Source organism: Pieris napi, chromosome 17, assembly GCF_905475465.1.
Source record: "Pieris napi chromosome 17, ilPieNapi1.2, whole genome shotgun sequence".
Lineage (NCBI taxonomy): Eukaryota > Metazoa > Arthropoda > Insecta > Lepidoptera > Pieridae > Pieris > Pieris napi.
The window spans coordinates 2,662,854-2,685,541 of record NC_062250.1 but is presented as its reverse complement, the minus strand read 5'-3'; the positions used below and the strand labels follow the sequence as shown (position 1 = coordinate 2,685,541).

Genomic DNA, 22,688 nt, shown 5'->3' with positions numbered 1-22,688 from the left:
CTACAAATAAGAGGTAGTATAGGGAATATAATAATGAAAGCCTTTCACCAAATAATTGACATATATTTCACAAGGATGTTGGTTTTTAGAATTAATTAAGCAACGGAAAATAAAATTCTTTGAATCTAAAACTAAAAGCCTTTTCTTTCAGATACTAGGTACATTCAAATACTATTCTATCCCGTAACACAGTTCATTCCTTGGTATCGGGTGGTAGGGAATATATTACACAAAATACCCTTTTAAAGAGAGCATTTCCTCGTCTAACTTTACAAGGAAATGCTTTCTTTAAGAGGGTTCTCTCTGTTCTAATTATAGACCTATAAATAAAGGCTTTATTATTTTGTCGGATAAAATTAAAAATAATTTTTGGATTGTAATAACAATTGCTTTTTTAGCAACCAGTTTTTATAGAACATTGTCGGAACATAGGCTATTGTTGCCTATTCTGCTGTAAACTGGACTAGCCTGCCCTATCTCTTGGGCATACCATATATATGGCACTGATATTATAAAGCGTAAGGGTTTCTATTTTTGTTTGTTCCTTAGTAACATATTCAAAAAATAATTGATAAAATAAATTCATTCAGAGGCTATATTTATTATCAAACTATTTAAAAAAAGAATCTCCGTCTGAAGCAAGGAGAGGTTTGGAATAAATTTATATAATATAAAACACGACATATATTTATTGTATAAGATCTTATAAAATAACAAATGAATAATCATTTTAATCAAGGCTTCGTATAAACCATAAAATTGATGTTATGCAAATCTCTGCCCACGGCGTAAATAAAATTAATTAATAACATTAGTATTATGTGTTGGGCTGGGTCAATCTGTCCTTCATTAGAGCGAGCATGTCAAGGACAAAACATTGATTTGAAGGAAATTCCCGTAACTTTTTTTGACTTAACATACAAGCTTAAGGCCGATTTACATTATCTTAGTGTTTAGGAGAGTGCTTTAGGATAGTACTTTAGTTGAAACATGTAAACGCTACTTGCTTTAGTAAACGCTACGCTAAATAACTTGCCTTTCAAGTTGTTCTAAAGCACTCTCCTAAACACTAAGATAATGTAAATCGGCCTTTATGCGTATTTCCCGTAAATTTACGGCCTCTGACCATCTTTAACTACAAAGACTTAGGTTTCTAAGTAAAAATACTACTTGTGTCGTTGATAGCGTGATAAGGTAAAGAAATATTATAAAATATATGTATAACGTTAATAAAAGTCCTTATAAATAATTTATTTTAAAAGATCGTCGTCCGTATAATTTGATTTAAAGTCTACTTTTATATAAGAAAATAAACACGATGTCATTCATGTGTGAATAAATAATAATAAAATAACTGAATGGCGTGTTCATGTTCATATCCTTACATAGCTATTATATAATTATATATAAGCTAGCAGCCCCCGCGAACTTTGTCTGGCCTTAATATGTTTTTTTACTTAACCTACCTTGTTTGTACCTACATACCAACATAAGGAACATTTTTCTATGGTACCTCATAGATACTATTCGCTTTTCCAGAATAACAACAAGTACTAAATATTTTTTATAAAAACCTTTCCCAATTCAAGGAATAAATAATTATTCGAATAGTTCCAGCCGCCTTCGAACATATTTTGCGATTCAATTTTATTTTTAAATAAAAATAAATTAGTGGCGCTACAACCTGTTTAGGTCTGGGCCTCAGATTTCTGTAGCTGTTTCATAATCACTTTTCAATCTAATAGGCAAGTAGGTGTGATCAGCCTCCTGTGCCTGACACATCGACTTTTTGGGTCTGAAGCAAACTGGTTTCCTCACGATGTTTTCCTTCACCATTCGAGCGAATGTTAAACGCGCACATAGACAGAAAGTCCGTTGGTGCACAGCCGGGGATCGAACCTACGACCTCAGGGATGAAAGTCGTACGCTGAAGCCACTAGGCCAACATCGCTGTACAATTTTAATTTATATAGACCAACATTATTTTAGTTAAAAACTTCGTGTATTTGTCATGTAAAAGTCCACGTTAACCTAACAGTAAACGAGGCCAAGGGAAAACAATCCTAATGAAGCTATAGATAATAACGTGTTCTGAGAGTTTTTTGTATTCATAACGTGGCAATGTAAAATATCAGTCCCGTTGGTTGTTGCGAAGTGGGAAACCCCCATTGTAATGTGACGCACAGCTTTCGTAGCAGGAATTCTTTGACGCGTAATAACCAAACGACAATAGTATCAAACGATTTATGAACTATACTTTGTATTAAAATGTCTATTATAGTACTGCGAAACTACCGCTAAACGCAGAACCGATTGATTTATACAAGTTTTTAAAGAAGTTCGTGCATTCCTAAACAAGTACCACGCAGACGAAGAGGTAGAAAATTTGTCGCTAAATAAATCCTAACAAAATCTGGCACACAACATTGTAAGACCAGAGGTAAAACATTTACAATTAACAACCTGTACCTATTTATTATATTTCTTGTAATATAATACTGATATACTATTCGAATGTATGTTTCTGCTTCCGTCTAGTTCCAAATACGCATACAGAGTACTTAAGTTTCCTAAAACGAAAATTGATACGTTCTTAATCAATGCATTTTAAAATACATTAGAAGATTACATACATACCACAATAAAGTGTAAATATTATGGAATATTAAATGGAAACAAAATAGTAAAGCAATCTGTACGAGCCAAGGCTGTACATTTTGCTCACTCAGGCTTTCTTAGTTTTATAAGCGTGGCGATTTCCTAAATCGTCGGAGTTACGCCCCGAGAGTATAGCCAGACGGAGGCACTCTCTTCAACTGTTACATTGCATTCATTCGTTACATAGCAATTAACATGTCATTATTTCGCTTATATTCTGTTGTTGTACGCGAGTGGTTAATATAGAGTAAAACTAAAATCCTCTATTATTTAAAGCACCCCGATGAACCAGGAATCATACATTTTGGTCCTTCGATCTATCCAGTAATCGTACACAATCTTTATTATAAGTTTTATTTTAGCTTATTAGTTATGTCGCCTCCCGAAATCAAAGGAGGCCGTTAGAATGTGAAGACCTTCTTTTCAAAAGATCATAACGTTATAACAATTGTATTAACCGAATTAAGTGGATTAATGGCTTCATGAGAAATGTCTTATGAAGCCTTTGTCCAATAAAGGTTGGGAGTGAATGGTCCGGTGACCTTCACATTGGTCTCGTGACGTAATTGGCCCACTAACCGCGCAAACGCATCATGTTCGGAGAAAGTTGCCGTTTTGTAGGTGACGCGTTTGTGTCAAGCTTTTCTCTACCGGATTTTATTTGGTTATTCACGAAATTTTCAAATCTCTAATTGGGTAGAAAGTACGAAGTGTATTGTTATAGCACACGCTGGGTGTTTGTGTTCTAGCTTGCGAATGAAAATATAATAATAATATTTATTTGTTATTAGATACATTCTGGCGGTAACAAAAACTAATTTTATTTATGTACTCAAACTTCTTTACATTATAATAAAACAAGTACCATAAATTATTAGAGATGCAACAGGCGGCCTTATCGCTAACAAGCGATCTCTCCAGTCTGGAATACCATAGTAAAGAAAAATACTAAGGATACAGTGCAAGAAGTGCATAACCAAACTTAATTTAAATAATAAAATAAACTTAAAAGTCACGGTTCATTAATAACAATATAATACAAAAGCAGCAGGATAGGATTTGGTTATGAAGTGTTTACGTAGAAAACTTTTAAAAGACGTTAGAGAGGTAGCCAATCGTATGGAGTCGGGGAGCGTATTCTACAACTTAATGGCGAAGATCCTAAATGAATTGTCTAAAAGGATGAGCTGTGAGATGGAATTTTTAAAAAGCATCTATTGAAGACGTAATTTAAGTACGTGTAACAATATAACAAAGGTATTATTATTATATTTGCTATAATATTCCTTTCGTTACATTAGCATGGTGTATGACATTCCATATCTCATATTGGATCATCAACATACGCGGCAAGTGATGCTTCAATTTGCTATACATTACGTACTATAGTAGTTGCTGAAGCATTTTATTTAGGCATATTACAGTATGTGATAATCCCGGTAACTAGTTTGACTGGAATTAATATTAATATAGAAGTATGTCAAGATCTAATAGCATTGACATTGAGTATAATGAGCTTGCAAATGGACCAGTGCCTCCGCAATGTCCTAACAGTATGATGGATTGAGCTTGATATTGAATTGCGTTAGTGGAATTTGTTTATGCAATTTTATAGTATGAATTAATATACTTACGTTACCGGAGATCTATTAAGACAAAACATTATGAGATAAAATGTAATTTTACTTTAAAAGACAATCGTTTCGTCTACCTTAGTAAATTATTTTCGAGATTTTGAAGCGTTAATGACTACGTATATTGTTGACTTCTGGTAGTTATTTTTTTATATATAACCTGCCTCCTGAGGCAGGAGGTTCACCTGATGTTAAGTGATACCGCCGCCCATGGACACTTACATTGCTAGATGGGTCGCAAGTATGTTGCCGGGCTTTTAAAAAATGGTACGCGAGTATGCGATTTAGTTTTTGGAATTAGAATTTCAACAAATTTTCTATAGATGTCGCCAAACTAATTTATAATTATATCATAATGCATCTTACGATACTAATACGTGCGTACACATGTACATAGAAACAGAATGACTACACATTATCTTATCATATCTAAGAAGATTGAGTTTTATTGATGTTTATCAGTTTTAATGACTACTATTAGTTTATCTTCTTTAAACGTGATTAAATAGATGATATATACAAATATAGATTCAAATATTGAAGTTTAGACTGATGTATTTACAATTCAATATTGTATTGTAAATAAATTAATATATGCATATAAAAAGAAGAAACAAATCAAAAGTTTGTAACCGATGAGTATGCATGGTAATGGTCATGAAAGAAGATGGAGCGAGAGAGGTATGTCAGGCCTAGCAAGTGGAGATCCAGAGCCTACCCTTTCGGAACAAAGCTTAAATACAAAAATAATTAACATTTTTTTACATGGGCTGTTATTATGCCATTTTATTGTTGATTAAAAAAACTATGTAATTTTTATTACCCTACACAGATCCTTATTTCTGAAGAAGCCTACACAAAAGGTTTCATAAAGTAAAATTTTAATAATATAGCAGTTTAGATTAGAAAATATATTTTTTATTTTCTTAGTAAATAATAAATCGTAAAGTACCGGTGATTCATCGGAGGTGCATGACACATGTGATTAACACGCCCCCTTTTAGCAGCATTCAGAGGAAAGTTTATGAATAAAATTTATATGATTACCAATTTCTAATGTTTCTAAAAATATGTAGTATTGTTCCCTATAAAATATCTCATACGAGCTTGGCAGTTTCTGTGCAAGGCAAGTTCGTACCTCTGTTTCATAATATTCGACTTACGATCTTTCAAAGAGCGTAGATTCTTAAAAGGCCGGCAATCCAATTGCGAGCCTTCTGGTAATGTCCGTGGGGGACGGTATGACTTGTCCGTTTGCCCTCTGTTCTATAAAAAAGAAGACAGTCATAGCTCGCGTTAGGTCTCGTTTCTGAATCTAACCCTGAGACCCGAATTTTCTCATATCCATTCAAGCCACTTGACAGCCCCAAGTAGGACGTAGGAAATTTTAGAATTATTTAATTAAAACTTGTGTAAAAAAGCCTCGCGTACTTCGCATTGTTAAATTAAAGAAATATGTACCTCGAAACTTTTCTAATATTTAAAAATTCTTATTAAAGATCATGTTGTTTTCAAACAGCAGTAAATGTTGTTTGTATACATTGGATTTAATGAGCATGAGTCAACTCGACGTGAGATTTGGTTTATGTGCAGAATTTTCCCATTTGGCGTAGAATGTTATATAAACTTTCCTTGAACTATAGTTATTTAATATATATTTATAGTAACAAAGACAGTACATAAAAGTCGTAATAAAATGGTATTTTTGTTAAATATTATGTAATCTCTGTAAACATTTAATACGAATAAATTTTAAAGTTTGGTTTACAATAGAATTAAAAAATCTTGTAGCTACAAATATAAAACGTGTAGCATATTTCTAATTAACCATGTTACTATTGTCAGACTGAACGAAAGCGTGTGTTTACTTTTTTATACTGTATATTAACACCAAGACTTACTCTATACATCTCAGAAGTTCTGACTCTTTGAATTAATCTTGAACTGAGAGCCTAAGAGATACTTTGAGAATAGGTACGTAGGTCTCGAGGAAGCTAGGTTCTCTGCTTATCAGAGAACCCGGTAAACGTCTAAAACCACCACCGGTGCTACAGTGACTATTGCCGTTTGAAGCCCTCTTTGACTCTATCGGGGCTTCGGTGGCTATACATCTCCATACCTTTTCGCTCCTTATAGTTGCTGAAAACGTGACAAATTTTAAATGATGCCAAGTGAGCAATTTATGTTAATATTCACTACGGTAGAATTTTATTTCTAAAATAAGCCCTGAAGAGTTGTACAAAAATATCATATTTAAAGTTAATATATTATTACAAATCAACACGTGAATTTAACCTGTTGACTGCGGGTTCAACCGTGGAAATCCTTGACATGGAAAACCATGTACTTCATTTTCCATTAATTTTTAGAGCAATCAAAATCGCTTAGGTTTACACGAACTTGACGACTCGTAACATGTATACTGGTAATTACATTGATTTTCTGATGCGTCCTTAACAAATGCTGTATTGTCCCGTCAATTGTATTCATTTGTTTTGCTTTTTATACGCTAAGTATGTACATTTTATAATAATAAAACAACTAGTCTTTTGAGTCTCAATGTTTTTAATCGTTGATTATGAGTTAACGGTTACTTAACTTCTTTGTTGTTTAGTTTCTAATTTCTTAAATCAAGCTTTATTTAAATTAAGTAATAATTCGTATATAAGTTGCATTATTTTCTCTCTATCTCTTCAGTCGGTAGCTATCTGAGTGTCGTGGTCAGCAAGGAAACATCTGCCTTGCGATTCTGTAACACACTTTTCGAACTCACACAGCGGTTTTCGCATCGGCGGTCGTTCTCAAATCAGTCGTGAAGCAGTCATTTTATGATTTGGCATTCTGATAAACAATAAACTACAAGCTCCCACCTTTTCAGAATGCCAAATCATAAAATGACTGCTTCACGACTGATTTGAGAGCGACCGCCGATGCGAAAACTGCTGTGTGAGTTCGAAAAGTGAATTACAGAATCGCAGGTCTGGAGTGGACAATCTGTTTCCATTGGTTTTGTCCAGCGCCTCTCTTATTACAGTTTTGAGGACGATGAGTCTTTCACTTGATCGGTTGGTGAACGGCCACGTTATCTTCAGTTCAATCAACCACGATCAGTTTCTTCAAGTTCTCACCGCCTCTAAATAAGATTTTATTCACTGTCGACATATGGTAGACGGGCGAGTCCGTGTGAGTTGGGTCATAAACGATGTGCATTTCGGCATTCATTAAACCATTAGACATAATTTGTTGGATTGTGAACACGACAAGCAAACTTGTAGTCACCCTACGTCACTTTCTATTCGATTCGATGGCTTTTTAATTATTTATTGTTTATCGTCACTCCATTGTCGTGTAAACAAAAGAAACGCTTGTTTGCTTCATTTGTTATATGTATTATATGCCGATAATATACAGTGCGGCCTTGAACATTTCCAGTCACACAAACTAGCTGTTACGCGATTTCGTTTGAGTGAAAATAGGAGTTTAATCTAACGGTAAGATTTAGAATCTAAGCGCGGAGTCTGATTCCAATATCGTCGCTGTAGAATTATAACGTATGTTCAGAGAACCAAACAGTACAGGAAACGAAAAAATGTTTCATTTCGTCAATGTTCGTTAAAATATTATTATGTGTTTTTGTCCATAGTTTTAGATGGTAAAAAGGACTTATTTATTGATAACATAAATAAGTCGTTACTTCATGATTATACCAGTTAAATGACACAAGAGTCTAAGAATAAAAAATAAATGTTTTTTTTGACATACGAGGTTATCATTCTACAGTGACGATATGTAAAAAATGTAGGTATTGGAATCATAGTGAGTAAGTCGAGACAGCGCGAACTGACCAAAGTTCCTGTTTGCGCGAAAATCAACTTCTTATTAGACAATTCTCTGTCCTTCCTTTTTCCTGTAAACCTGTGTACCTTAAAATCGTTGCGTAAATGATGTAAGCGTATTAATGTCGGTGAGTGACTTTATACAGATACAAATACGTGATAACAGGGTAATTAAAACGCAATTATAACTCGAATCAATAATAGTTCCGAAAATTGTCTGACTTAACGAAAAACTATCTGATTTTATCTGTTTGGTAAAGGGGAGCGGTTAACCATGCTTATTCCTGAGGTCGTAGGTTCCCCGGCAATTGACTTTCTATATGCGCATTTAACACTCGCTAGTACATTAAAGAAGAACGTGAAGACTTATAAAGTTACAAATACGTGATAACAGGGTAATTAAAACGCAATTATAACTCGAATCAATAATAGTTCCGAAAATTATCTGACTTAACGAAAAACTATCTGATTTTATCTGTTTGGTAAAGGGGAGCGGCTAACCATGCTTATTCCTGAGGTCGTAGGTTCCCCGGCAATTGACTTTCTATATGCGCATTTAACACTCGCTAGTACATTGAAGAAGAACGTGAAGACTTATAAAGTTACAAATACGTGATAACAGGGTAATTAAAACGAAATTATAACTCGAATCAATAATAGTTCCGAAAATTGTCTGACTTAACGAAAAACTATCTGATTTTATCTGTTTGGTAAAGGGGAGCGGCTAACCATGCTTATTCCTGAGGTCGTAGGTTCCCCGGCAATTGACTTTCTATATGCGCATTTAACACTCGCTAGTACATTGAAGAAGAACGTGAAGACTTATAAAGTTACAAATACGTGATAACAGGGTAATTAAAACGCAATTATAACTCGAATCAATAATAGTTCCGAAAATTATCTGACTTAACGAAAAACTATCTGATTTTATCTGTTTGGTAAAGGGGAGCGGCTAACCATGCTTATTCCTGAGGTCGTAGGTTCCCCGGCAATTGACTTTCTATATGCGCATTTAACACTCGCCAGTACCTTGAAGAAAAGCGTGAGAAAACCGGCATGCCATATACCCTAAGAAGTAGACGGCATGTGTCAGGCACAGAAGGCTGTACATGCCTATTAGAAATAACAAATGGTCACGTAACAGATACAGAAATCTGAGGCCCAGACCTAAAAGGTTGTAGCGCATTTGGAGGATGGCGAACGCGAGACGTGCCAAGTCTTTAGCCTATTAGTATGTAGAAATATTTAAGCTATTGCATAGATTTTATCGCGGGCTTTGAGCGCGGCGACCGAATCAAGAAATTCCCTAACGAAATAAACCTAACACACGATGACGTAATATAGGTGCGGCCAATACCTACGCGTTAGAGCGGGACAGAACGGATAGGCGTGTTAGTCTGAGTCTGGTAGAGTGGTAGATTGAATTAATATCAAAGAAAAAACTTGATTTAATATCAAAGAAAAAAAATACTGCAAAAAATAAATAAATAATTATATTCCATTAGTTTATAAAAAATGCTATGCAATAACTTTACCGAGGCAGTCCCCGAGTGCCACACGTATTTTTTAAATAAGGCAAGAAAAGATAAACTCTAGGATTCCTGGAAAAATGAGAATTAATATTTTATCAAGTTTTATCAGTGGGTATTACAAGGTATTGATAAGAAATTTCACTGTAGTGACATCATTTGCAAATATTGAAATATTTATATGATTGTTATAACAATTTAATTAAAGGTATATTAAAATGTTGCCATGTGTCATTGTCGAGAAGCGAAATAGTGCGAATATGCGTTACGGTAAATAATTCGTTTCAGTTTTTTTTTAATTTGTAGAATATAATAATAACGTAAAATGGGTCGAGAGAAATTTAATTTATAGTTAGTTATAGCATTTTATTCTCGCTGTTATAAGCAGTTTTTTAGTGTACCAAAGAGTTAAGTCATTCTCCGTATAAAACAAATAAAAAATTCTATTAACTAAGCAAAATACAAAGACAACTTGTTGCTCCAGTCTTCGGGGGCATAATAAAGCCTCGCCCTTCTGATAACATCATTGTTATTGAGACGTAAGCTCGAAATAGCTTTTATATCGGAGCAATTCATTGCCAGTTGGAAGTTGCGAAATTGCTTAATAAAGTTCTATTAACCGTTAAGAAGATTCCTTATATATATCCGAGAATAAAACGCTACTTTTATAGCGTTTATACAGGCCTAGTTATATCAGCACATGTGTCACAACTCACCTTAGACGGTTCGAACGACCTATGTCCCTTATACGTTTTAGATTGAAGAACGTGAGAACTAAATAAATAATAGTCCTTCAAGAAAAGAGCGTACCAATTTTTAAAAGGCCGGCAACGCAATCGCGAGCCCTCTGATATTGAGTGACCTACCCGTTTATTTGCCCTTAAAAAAAATTGTGTTTATGCTACTCAGCGAAAAGTCTTAAGTCTGTCCTAAGTTTTTTTTTTTAATTTTGCCTTAACCAGTACGCTACCTTCGGGTAGCTATGAATAGCACACCTCCCACACTTTAACCTTTTCATAAGCAAATATTCCGTTGTACGAGAAATGGTACATCCCAAATATATTTTTTTTTGAGATTAGGCGTTAGAAGTAATCTGGACCAATATTGTCAAATGATATTCTTAATGAGATGCAATGATATCGCAATCTATTTAAAGTTAATAGCATATTACATCCGATTAATTTCTTCATCAAAATGATAATATTTGCCAATAAGCGGACGTTTATGGCGACCAATTAAGAAATATATTTAAGAACTAGCTGACCCGACAAACGTTGTTTTGCCATGTGTATTTCATGCTAGAAATATCTAGGAAACATTGTTTTAGTTCAATAAAAATAACTGTCTTTTATAATAAAAAATTAAGGGTAGTATGTATTTTTGTATGTTGTATCATAAAAAAATAAAAACAAAACAAATTGTCTAAAAATTAAATAATTGTTTTTGGTGTGGACACTTACCACTTAGGGATTTGAAATATAGATAGTAGCAGATTCTCAGGCTTACTGAATATGCATAAAAATTTCAGAAGAATCGGTCGAGCCGTTTCGGAGGAGTATGGGAACATTGTGACACGAGAATTTTATATATTAGATAAGTTTAAGATTTAGACTAACATGGTAATACAAGTTTGCAGTACACGTACTTACGCACGTACGTACGTACATGACTATTTGGGGTCTTGACACCAATTTTCGGGTTATAGTCTTTAACCTCAAGTATATGGTTTGACGATTCCTATATGTAAAATTACTCTTGATTTATCTATACTTTAGGATTTGATTTTTTGTTTGTTTGAAATGAAAGGCTCCGAAACTACTGGACCGATTTCAAAAATTCTTTCATCGTTAGCAATCTACACTATTCCCGAGTGCATAGGTTATATGTTTCATTTTCGAAAAATTAGGAATGGATAGGGATATAAAATAGGATTCGTATCTAGGTATTAATCCTTATCAAAATATATACCAACGTTTCACATAAGCTACAATTTAATGGCAAAACCACCAAAAAAGCATGATGGATTGGTGTTCTCCTGCCGTTTCTCTTGAATAGTTTACAACGATGTAATATAACAAAAATCTTAGCCACAGCAACGCTTGGCCGAGTCTAGTGTATGATAATTTTAAATTGGCCTATACTAGCGAAGAATCATTTTGTGGGTTTTAAGTGAGTGTACATGAATTGCATTCAGTAACAGATTTCTCTTTCCACAGATCGATGGAGAGATACGTGCGGTTAAAATGGAGGGACGTGCGTGTGGGTGACCTGGTTCACCTCTCAAACAACGAGCCAGTGCCAGCTGATATGGTGCTGTTACACTCGTCGAACCCACTTGGGATCTGCTACCTGGATACCTGCAACCTGGATGGCGAAACCAACCTGAAACAGCGAATTGTTGCGCCAGGGTTTAAGGAAAAGGTAACATAACATAGTATTGAAATATAGTATAATATACTATGTCTATATGTTAAGGAAAGCAGTGGTGGCCTAGTGGCTTCTGAGTGCGACACTCATCCCTGAGGACTTTCTTTCTATGTGCGCATTTAATATTCGCTCGAAAGGTGAAGGAAAATATCGTGAGGAAACTTGCCTTAGACCCTAAACGTTGATGGCGTGTGCACAGGACGCTGATCACCTTCTTGTCTATTAGATTGACAAATGATCATGAAACAGATATAGAAATCTGAAGCTCAGAACTAAAAAAGGTTGTAGCGCTACTGATTTATTTTATTTATTTATATAATTAAGGTTAATTATACATTTTAAACCAATCTATAAAAAGGATTTAAATGTCTAGTTGCAACCCTGAAAAACTAGTTTTAAAACGGAATTGTATTATTCAAGATTCTAGTTGGTTCCTCACACTCTTTATTCTAACACTAGTTATTTTGTTTATCTCATAAGTATTCTAATTTATACATTAAACGTCAAAACAAAGATTTAAATTGCTTATTGTGCCATTGTCCAATATGTAGAACATCTAGATACCCAGTGAACTGTTAACTCGATCTATGTTTAACCTCGATTCTCAAGCTGTCGCTTTAAATTGTTTGCATAATTTGATAGCCATGACGCGAAACATTATATTTGAATGTTACCGTAATTATCTAGAAAATAACCCGTGAGAATGACTTTCCCCAAAATTTCTCATATATTTATCTTTTTCAGCGGCTCGAGTTCAACCCGATAAAATTCAAGAGTACAGTGGAAGTGGAAAGACCGTCCACGAAAATATATAGATTTACAGGCTTTATTTCACACCCAAACGGAATTAGAGTACCTCTTAATTCAGACAATCTTCTTTTACGAGACTGCACTATCAAGAACACGGACTACGTAGAAGGCATTGTTGTGTATGCGGGACACGAAACGAAAGCCATGCTCAACAATGGCGGCCCCAGATATAAATGTTCCAAATTGGAAAAGAAAATGAACACAGATGTTATATGGTGTGTTTTAGTACTGTTGTTTCTGTGCTGCGCTGGTGCTGTCGGCTGTAAGATATGGTTCGACAATTACTACCCGTACGTCAACAAACTACCTCCCTTCATTCCTCGCGCCGATCTGCCAGCGTACGAGGGCCTGCTGATTTTCTGGACTTACATAATTATACTGCAAGTAATGATACCAGTTTCTCTCTATGTAACCATTGAAATGACGAAACTAATACAAGTGTATCATATACATCAGGACGTAGAGATGTACGATTCTGTTACGAATACGCGGACAGAGTGTCGAGCGTTAAACATCACAGAAGAATTGGGTCAAATAAGTTATTTGTTTAGTGATAAAACGGGGACGTTGACTGAAAATAAAATGGTGTTTAGACGTTGCACAGTAGGAGGTGTAGATTACGATCACCCGCCTGGTCCGGATGCTGAACCGTCGAGTGACCTTCCTCCCATTGTAACACCTATAACAAAAGTGTCACCTAACCGTAGGATGCTTCAACATTCACTAGACAGCAATGACGCGCAGCATACCCAAAAAGTAAGTTTATTTGTTAAGTAAATTGGAAATTATTTATTTTATTTATCAACACTGTTGCATTACATGGTACGTATACATTCCGATAACATAAATTAAGGTGTTAAAAGCGGCCTTATCGCTGCTAACAAGCGATCTCTACCATAGTAAGGAAAAAATAAAAGACTAAGGGTAAAGTGCAAAACTAAATATAAAAAAAGATAATATAGACAATTATAAAAAGAAAAAATTGCGCACCAAGACTATGTGGAACCAGCTGCCCACTGAAGTATTTCCGAACCAATTTGACTTAGAGTCCTTCATGATAAGAGCGTACCAATTGTTAAAAGGCCGGGAACGCACTCGCGAGATGGCATTGAGAATGGCCATGAGCGGCGGTATCACTTAACTCAGGTGAGCCACGTGTCCGTTTGCCCCCAGTTCTAAAAAAAAAACAAAATCTCAATGAAAACTAAGAGATTATCTGAAGGCTTGAAAATAAATTAAATTAATATATTTGTAAATCACGACTAACTTCATATGACGCTTAAACAGAAAGAACCGTATCCTGTCTAGGTTCCTTTTAATAGGTCTTTATATAGAGGAATAAGAAATTAATACCCGATTAACTCGCGACTGTTGAATCAGTCGCATGGCACGTTTTATATAAATAATTTGTGTAATGAATTCAAATTCTCAGGTCCTTATCTATATATTACGCTCCTCTAATAGATGTTTTTTGGTGATTCCATCTCACAGCTCATCCTACTTAGGTAATTCTTTTAGGATCTCCGCAATTAAATTGTGTAATATGAATTAATATTGTGGATATTTTTAAACCGTTCTACATAAATGTTTCTGTAAAAAATGTTCAGTTTGGCCCTCATATTGTAATATTTCAATGGACTTAATAGCGAACAGATTTTGGCATTCGCAAAATTTTGACCCCTGCCATACATCGCTATCTCGGGATATACTATATTAATTACTCATATCGGTGTCAATAAGCTATCTAAACAACTATGTAATTAGTTCTTATCAGATAATGACATTCGGTTAAGTGTAATTGATTTAATATTGCTTTCAATTCCGCCTTTGTGATGTGAATGATTTATTAGATTGTGTCGCTGATATTTATATAAAGGGGATTTTTGATGTTCGTTTACGTTACTACTAGATTTATTAATGGTCCGCATAGTTTCCAAGAAAAAATTCCAGATAGTAGAACTAACTGGTGACATAGTTAATTCAGCTAATTTTTCCTAGTAAAATATATCACCTGTATATCGCCTGTACTGTGCGAATCAGCTGTTAAAAAGGTTCCGATTATATTAGAGAACATTCCTCGTATATAACAGGGCGTAAACGTTGATGCTCACCTGATGTTAAGTGTTAAGTTTTTAACGAAATGAAACATTTTTCGTTTCCTGTAATGTCCGGTTCTCTGGACATACGAGGTTATCATTCTACAGCGACGATATACTATATCTCTTTCGTCGGTAGCTCATATCTGAGCGTCAGCGTCGTGGTCAACAAGAAAACATTTGGACTATCTGTTTTCACCAGTTTCTACACCGTCTCTCTGTACAGTCTACAGTAATGAGTCATAAATACCTACTACCAACTTAACAAATGTGTTCTTTGCAGGTACGAGAGTTCCTATTAATTCTTGCAGTGTGCAACACAGTTGTAGTCAGTCAGCCGCACGTCGATTCGCTGAGCAACTCAACCACCGATCAGTTTCAGGCGCAAAAGTCCTCGAAAGCCAACGGAACGCTACGATCAAACGATAAGTTTGTATTCGATTTTTTAGTACATTTACTATAAACTTAATACTGGGGTTGGTAATTTTGTAGGCAAATTCTGTTTATGTAGGAAGTAGAGCAGGAATAGTATGACTGTTTAATAATAATAATAAGCTTTTTGCAAGAATATAGTACAATAGTGTTATGGTGGTACAAGCTAAAGTTCGCATATTCTGCCATACATAAAAAATAAATAAATCAGTGGCGCAATGATCATTTGTTATTCTAATTGGCAAGTAGGTGATCAGCCTCCTGTGCCTAACATATGCCATCGACTTTTTTGATCTAAGGCAAGCTGGTTTCCTCACGATGTTTTCCTTCGCTGTTAGAGCGAATGTTAAATGCGCACATAGAAATAAAGTCCATTGGTGCACAGCCAGGGATCGAATCTACGACCTCAGGGATTAGAGTCGCCCAATGAAGCCAATAGGTTAACACAATAATGGCGTTCAAATTTGTCTTAAAAGATTACAGAGAAGTTACAATTACATTATGATTCATATCAGAATAGTCAATTCTTATATAGTACAAAGTTCTTAATTAAAATTTAATTAATTAATCGCATTGAATCAACGAAGACATTCCGTGGAATATTTAATACAATGAACTTCTGATGGTACTCAAGTTTCGAGTTTGTTTGTACTACTAGTAGAAAATACTACCCCATTCATAAAAACACTCCAAATGCAATCTTCTTACATTAGTATTGTTTCGTCTCTTTCTGTCAAATTGTGATAACGCTGTGACGAAAAGAAACAAATGAGTACTCTCAGTTGAAATTCATATTTTGTCTATGAATTTAGACTTTTTGAAATTGTCACTATCACTGTTTAATACTTACAATTAGAAAGATGGCTTTTAGTTTTTTTGCAAAAGTATTTTAACTGGTTTCAATGTTTACGCATGTCAAACCAAACTGGTGTTTAGGAGTATAACAATTCAAGTATGTGGTAGTATCTCCAGAGTTTTGCTAAGGTGTATACACTTTGATATTTGTCACTAGTCATGTCACTTGTCACTACACATTCGCACTTTAAATCAAAATCATTAAAAATAAAGAATTTTCAAAGCGGCAACTAAACATAATTCATATCAAATAGCTATTGTGTGTTATCACTCTCAAACCATTTAGCAAATAAATACCAAAGACAAATGTTCTGTGACTAATCGATGCTGTATGACCGATATTTTACATGACAATAAATACAGATACTGGCTGTAGTAAATTTCAGTTAAAAAAAATAGATTTTTTTTTATGGCTCTGGCAAGATTTGTGCATTAGCCAGCATCAAGTATAGGTTTTTTTATAATTCGTGCTTGTCTTTAGAAATTCGACAGTGCACTCCATGTACGGTTTACGCACTCGCCCGGTACCGCACAACCCTCCCAAAGGCCGAGAACAAATTTAAATTAAATTAAAACTTGCCCTCGAACCGGGAATCGAACCAGGTACCCTTCACCTAGCTGCCACTTAATAAGACCGCTAGGCTATGAGGCCCCTAAAATAGATTTTACTTATATAAAAACTGACAAACAGATTCAAAATCGGAATTATTTTGTCTTTGCTCTATTGGTTTTGATTAACGATCACAGAATTCTTAGTATTTATTATTTTCGCAATTGCAACTCACATAACGTTCTAATTTTAAAATTGCTTAGTTCGCTTACCATTAACCGAATCATGTTTTGTTTCAATTCACCGCGTGAATGCAACAGGTGCTTACAGGCATCGAGTATTCGGCTTGAGTAAAAACATCACACTGAGTTTTAATATTTTATTATATTTCGATGTATTTATAACCCGTCAACTCTGCTATTACAACTGTCTCAGTACAAAAACTTTACGTCTGTATTTATTACAATAATTTTACAGTGTGACAAAAGTATATCTAATCAACTGATCTGAGGCTAAGAACAGTTGAGCGCGAGTTATTACTCCTGTATGTCAAAATGTTTTTGACATACAGAAGTCATACTTAGCGCCAAGTATCGACTCGTATCTTACTCTAAGGACTTGCCTTTACAAAGACAATCGTGTCGCATATTTAAATGTAGGTTTCGGATTAAATTTTTACTTTTTTTAAAAGCAACGTAAGAGTGATAGTTGTTATTATTTTTAATAGCAGAGTTGGCATTTGATTCCCTCAATAACAGCCCAAGTCTTTCAGGTACGCTCGCTTAACTGAATCTAGATCGACAACGCCATCACCGCCACCTTCGACAACGTCACCATTACGCATACGACTACCGAAACTGTCATTTGGAAGTAGGGATGACAATTCTAGCGAGCCAAGCACATCAGCTGAAGTTCAAGTGAGTTTTTCTTATGTATTTCTCAGAAAACTCTCAGTCGTTCCAACCCTAGTTACAGATACCTTATGCTTTCAAAGGGAAAACGATTAGATTTTTAAAGGTTCAGTGCTTTTAGCAAGGATTAGCTCATGCGTTATAGGTTTACAAATCGACATATTGGGATTGTGAATTATTATTTATTTATATTTTCACGTCTTTTCCCGAACACGGTAGGCTCTAAATATCTCAAATATCTCTCGCTTCATTCACCCGGCATTCTCGTCGGTTATGGATACTTTTAACGTTTCCCTTTTATATTATCTACATAGACGAAAGAGCTTAGCATCCTTTTCGACAAGGATTGTCATTATCGTCCTCTTTCAACCCACATTGTTCGCGCATGTTATAAATTATATTGTAATTAATTATATTTTTAAATTTTGCATACTAATTTGACATATATGCTTGCAGTTTTATATTCGATTATATAATTAATTAAATAATAATTAATTCTTTCTTAATTTCACTTGTTTGTGTTGCATAAAGTTATGGCAAAAAGGTTTGCAAATAGTGCGTGTAATAAAAAACATGGCTGTCATTCCTTATTCTTAGATATACACTTCCGAATATATTTCGGGCACAGATTATTAATGAGACTAAAAATTTAAAAATCTTTGCTTATATTTACGTTAATTTTGGTTAAATATGCGTAAAAATACGTCGTTTTAATTAATTATTTTTCTTAAACAATTACCTTGGTGTTCAGATCTTTATTATTTCAATGTATAAAGTCTTAAGCGATAATTCATTAGTATATGACAACACGACAATGACCTAATCTGAAGGCGTTTCAAGGTAACATAGTTAAAAATCTTGGTTAAAATTAATTAAATATATATTTTAAAATGGTTTCTTTCGGCAATGGGGTAAAGTTTCAGTAGATGATATTTGCAAGATTATTATATTATTACTTTTAATCAGATAGGTGGACGATTAATGTTAGTAATTTCTTGAAATAAAAATTGCGTGTTTCAGTACATATTTAGGCATATTTTTAACACAAATTATTGTTATATTACACGCTATTTTGTGTGTAATAATTTAATAAAAATGTTTATATCGTCTTTTTAAGTTTGTATTATATAGAACCTAAGGGTACTTGTTATAAAACCTACACCGCAGTTTAGGCATAGGCTAAATGGTCACCGCGAGCGTGTCTAGTTAGTAATAAAATTATCATATAAAAACGTTTAATTTATTGTTTTATTTATTTAGCTGAACCTATTTCAGGAAAACAAATTGCGATTAACACACTAAACGTTTCCAGTGCTAAGTAATAGTAATGAGTGAAGAATTGCAAACACTTGTTGCTTACGAACTATTGTTATAAATTTAACCTTCAATTATTTTGCTGCTTTATTTCGTAATGTTGAGTTCATATATATTTTAATTCGTAATTATTTTTTTATACTATACATTACACTTTTAATTAAAACCCTAAAACTAATATCAAATCTCTCGTTCGCACTCTAAATGTTATATGTTGGCATATATCATATATTGGTACAAATTCCAATATATCCTTTTAATTGTATCTGTGGCTCGCCTATCACTTAACGAAGCAATCATTAAGATACGTATACCCTCTAAAATTCGTAATATTAGTGTGTTTAATCAATTCAAAAGATACATATTAGAATGAGCCTAGTAGACTAAAATTGGGGTAACTGGTCCCGACGCGTATCTCGTTCGTATATTGTATTAAGTTTCTCTTGTAAATAAAAATACATTTTTTGTAATGAGAAATAAAGTTACATAAACATTATTAAGGGATTATATATCAGGTTTTAGAACAACAATTGGGAAAACAGCATTTAGTATCCAAATCCACCTATTTATATAGAGATGTTTTTTTCTAATTCCAGCTGGCCCGTTACGAAGCAGAAAGCCCGGATGAACTGGCTCTAGCTGAAGCCGCACTTGCATACGGATACGAGTTACGCGGGCGAGCGCCTGATGAAGTGGAGATAGGAATACGAGGAGAACTCACGAAGTTAAAAGTGTTGCGCGTACAACAATTCGACTCTAATAGAAAGTGTATGTCGATAGCACTACGCGCGCCCACTGGACAGGTACAATTAATTAAATATTAAATAACTATTCAAGTATATTGTTAACCGTATTTTAAGTGACGAGTAGCGAAGAAGACAATGATTTTTATATGAGTAAGATTGAGCTGTACTGTACTATGCTTGAGCAGTGTTAGCCTAGTGGCTTCAGCGTGCGACTCTCATCCCTGAGGTCGTAGGTTCGATCCCCGGCTGTGCACCAATTAACATTTGTTTATATGTGCGAATTTAACATTCGCTCGAACGGTGAAGGAAAACATCGTGAGGAAACCGGTTTGCCTGATACCCAAAAAGTCGAGGGCGTGACTCAGGCACAGAAGGCTGATCACCTACTTGCCTATTAGATTAATAAATGATCCTGAAACAGATACAGAAATCTGAGGCCCAGACCTAAAAAAGTTATAGCGCCATTGATTTATTATCTATTCAAGTATATTGTTAACCATCTTTTAAGTCTACTCATCGTAGCGAAGAAGACAATGATTTTCTGCATGGAAAAGACCGACTGAGTGTGGTAACAAATGCGATACTAATGTCCGCGGTTTATAAATATAATTGAAGTAATAGTTTATCATGGCATTTCAAAATATTTTCAATATAAATATAATGTTCATTGAGGAAAAATATTTATAGATAGACAATTTCTTTTAATATATTTTATTATTATTTTAAGGTGTTATTGTACGTAAAAGGCGCGGATTGTACAGTATTAGGTGCCCTTGCGCCGATGAGATCGGGGTCAGCGGAGTCTGCCGCGTACGATCGAACGCGTTCGTTGCTCAGCGAATACTCGCGCGCTGGACTACGTACACTTGTCATGGCGAAACGAACAATGCAACCTGCTTTATGGGAAGAGTGGTTGGCTGGACATAATAGAGCTTCTGAAATTGGCGAAGGTATATATTAAGATTAGATTAACAATAGGTGTATCGTGCACTTGCAAATATGAAATAAATAAGGCAAATATGAAAAAAAATAAGCGTAATTGGGTTTTTGACTACATTTTTAGGGTTCAAGGTAAATTCGGGTGTACGTAAGTACTTTAAGCAATAAATAGAAAACTTACTCAAGGAAATTCCTCTTTTTAATAAACTTAGCTATATTTAAAAAAATTAATACTCTTGTCGCATATAGCAACATAAAAAATTTATAAGTTAATTATGAGGATCAAGTCTCTCTAAACATACGGTAAATTATATAATATATACTATGCTTACTAATAAATGTGAAATAAGAAGTAAAATTAAGAATACTGTTAAATTCACTGTTTGACTCTAGGGATGATTTTATGTATTAAAGAAAAAGTAAGTGTTTTACAAGTATTTTTAAATAATTCGTTCTAGAGCCTAGTGTTTTACTGGAATTCTAGTCAGATCGTAAGAATTTATCTTCTAAACAATAAATAAAATATAATCAACCGTCCGAAAAAACGTAAATTAACTCGCGCGGCATTTCTTTTCGTGTTTTGCGATTTTTAATTAGGTTTTCAAGGTTCAATTTAACCATATAATTTCTATTTAAATAATTAATGATGACTTAGCGTGTGTTAGTTTTACTTTGCCTTCGAAGTTATAGACTATTTTCAATATTTTGAACCGAGGCCAAATCCGCATAGCGCATACGCAATGCGCCTAAAGCGTTAAAGTGATGAAAGATTTATTTTATATCGGATTTGCTACTTCCATATTGCAATATGTGCAGTTTATATTCATTCAATCAATCACTAAAAAACGAGGTGATACGTTACAAAAATAAAAGACGTTGTAACATATACAAAAAGGCTAAAATGGAAATGGGCCGGTCACATTGGCCGCATTTGCAATGGTAGATGGGTCAAAAAGACCTTTACTTGGAAGGGCCCAATGGGAAAAAGAAAGAGAGGATGCCCACCAAAATTTTGGGAAGATGAAATAAAAGGGATAGCGGGACTGCTGGAAATTTGTCGCAACAATTAGGGACAAATGAAAGAATCTGGAGGAGGCCTTCACTCCGTCGGAGTTCGAGTACAAGTGTAAAACTTAAAAGACATGGACTTACTGTTGTTATAGTGTACTCGAATAAAGGCTATTTTTATTTTTATTTTATAATCACTAATTTCATTTTTATTAACAACTAACTGTTAGAAAGATTTCCCCTTTAATATTAAATTTATTGTACATGAATTATTCACTTTATTGTCGTCGCATTTTAAACTGAGTTGTCGGGCAATAAATGTCACTAACAATAGGTCAATGCGGACGCGGGGTAGATGTCATCGAAGAGTTCTAGAATACCAAGAATGGGGGCCTCATAGCCTAGCGGTCTTATTAAGTGGCAGCTAGGTGAGGGGTACCGGGTTCGATTCCCGGTTCGAGGGCAAGTTTTAATTTAATTTAAATTTGTTTTCGGAATTTGGGAGGGTTGTGCGGTACCGTACATGGAGGGCACGGTCGAATTTCTAAGGCAAGCAGTGAGTATGCTACCTAAGAAAGGAGACTGTGAAGGTTTAGAACGTAGCAATACGTTCTAGACCGAGGATGGCAAATTACAAGTGCGAATTATAAAAAATCTTCTACTTGACGCTGGCTAATGCACAATCCGTGCCAGAGCCATTAAAAAAATACCAAGAACTAATGCCTAACTTTAAGCGCGGATATTCTTCAATGACAAAAATTTTGTAGAAGGTCGGCTACCCGTTTTAAAAAAAATGCCGACGGGCGAAAGTATTTAACGAAAAGAGGGGAAATAGTCTGTGACAGAGTGGACTTTTTTATGAAAATTGGACTCAGGAAAACCAACGGCCCCTGATTTATCTTAATGAGACTTGGGTCAAAACTAGAATATCGATAGTACCTAT

General features: G+C 34.6%; 1 protein-coding gene across 2 annotated transcripts in view; it reads left to right on the top strand.

The window, feature by feature from the left end:
* LOC125057644 (phospholipid-transporting ATPase VD) overlaps positions 1 to 22,688 on the top strand; it is a 68,637-nt gene that overhangs the window by 36,455 nt on the left and 9,494 nt on the right. The window contains exons 2-7 of one of the 2 annotated variants that reach the window (XM_047661419.1): positions 11,874 to 12,078; positions 12,829 to 13,650; positions 15,274 to 15,419; positions 17,600 to 17,744; positions 19,649 to 19,855; positions 20,526 to 20,748. In XM_047661419.1, coding sequence (XP_047517375.1) covers positions 11,874 to 12,078; positions 12,829 to 13,650; positions 15,274 to 15,419; positions 17,600 to 17,744; positions 19,649 to 19,855; positions 20,526 to 20,748 — 1,748 coding nt within the window. Of the gene's footprint in view, positions 1 to 11,873; positions 12,079 to 12,828; positions 13,651 to 15,273; positions 15,420 to 16,388; positions 16,407 to 17,599; positions 17,745 to 19,648; positions 19,856 to 20,525; positions 20,749 to 22,688 lie in introns of those variants that run through there. The other variant, XM_047661420.1, reaches the window with a different exon arrangement.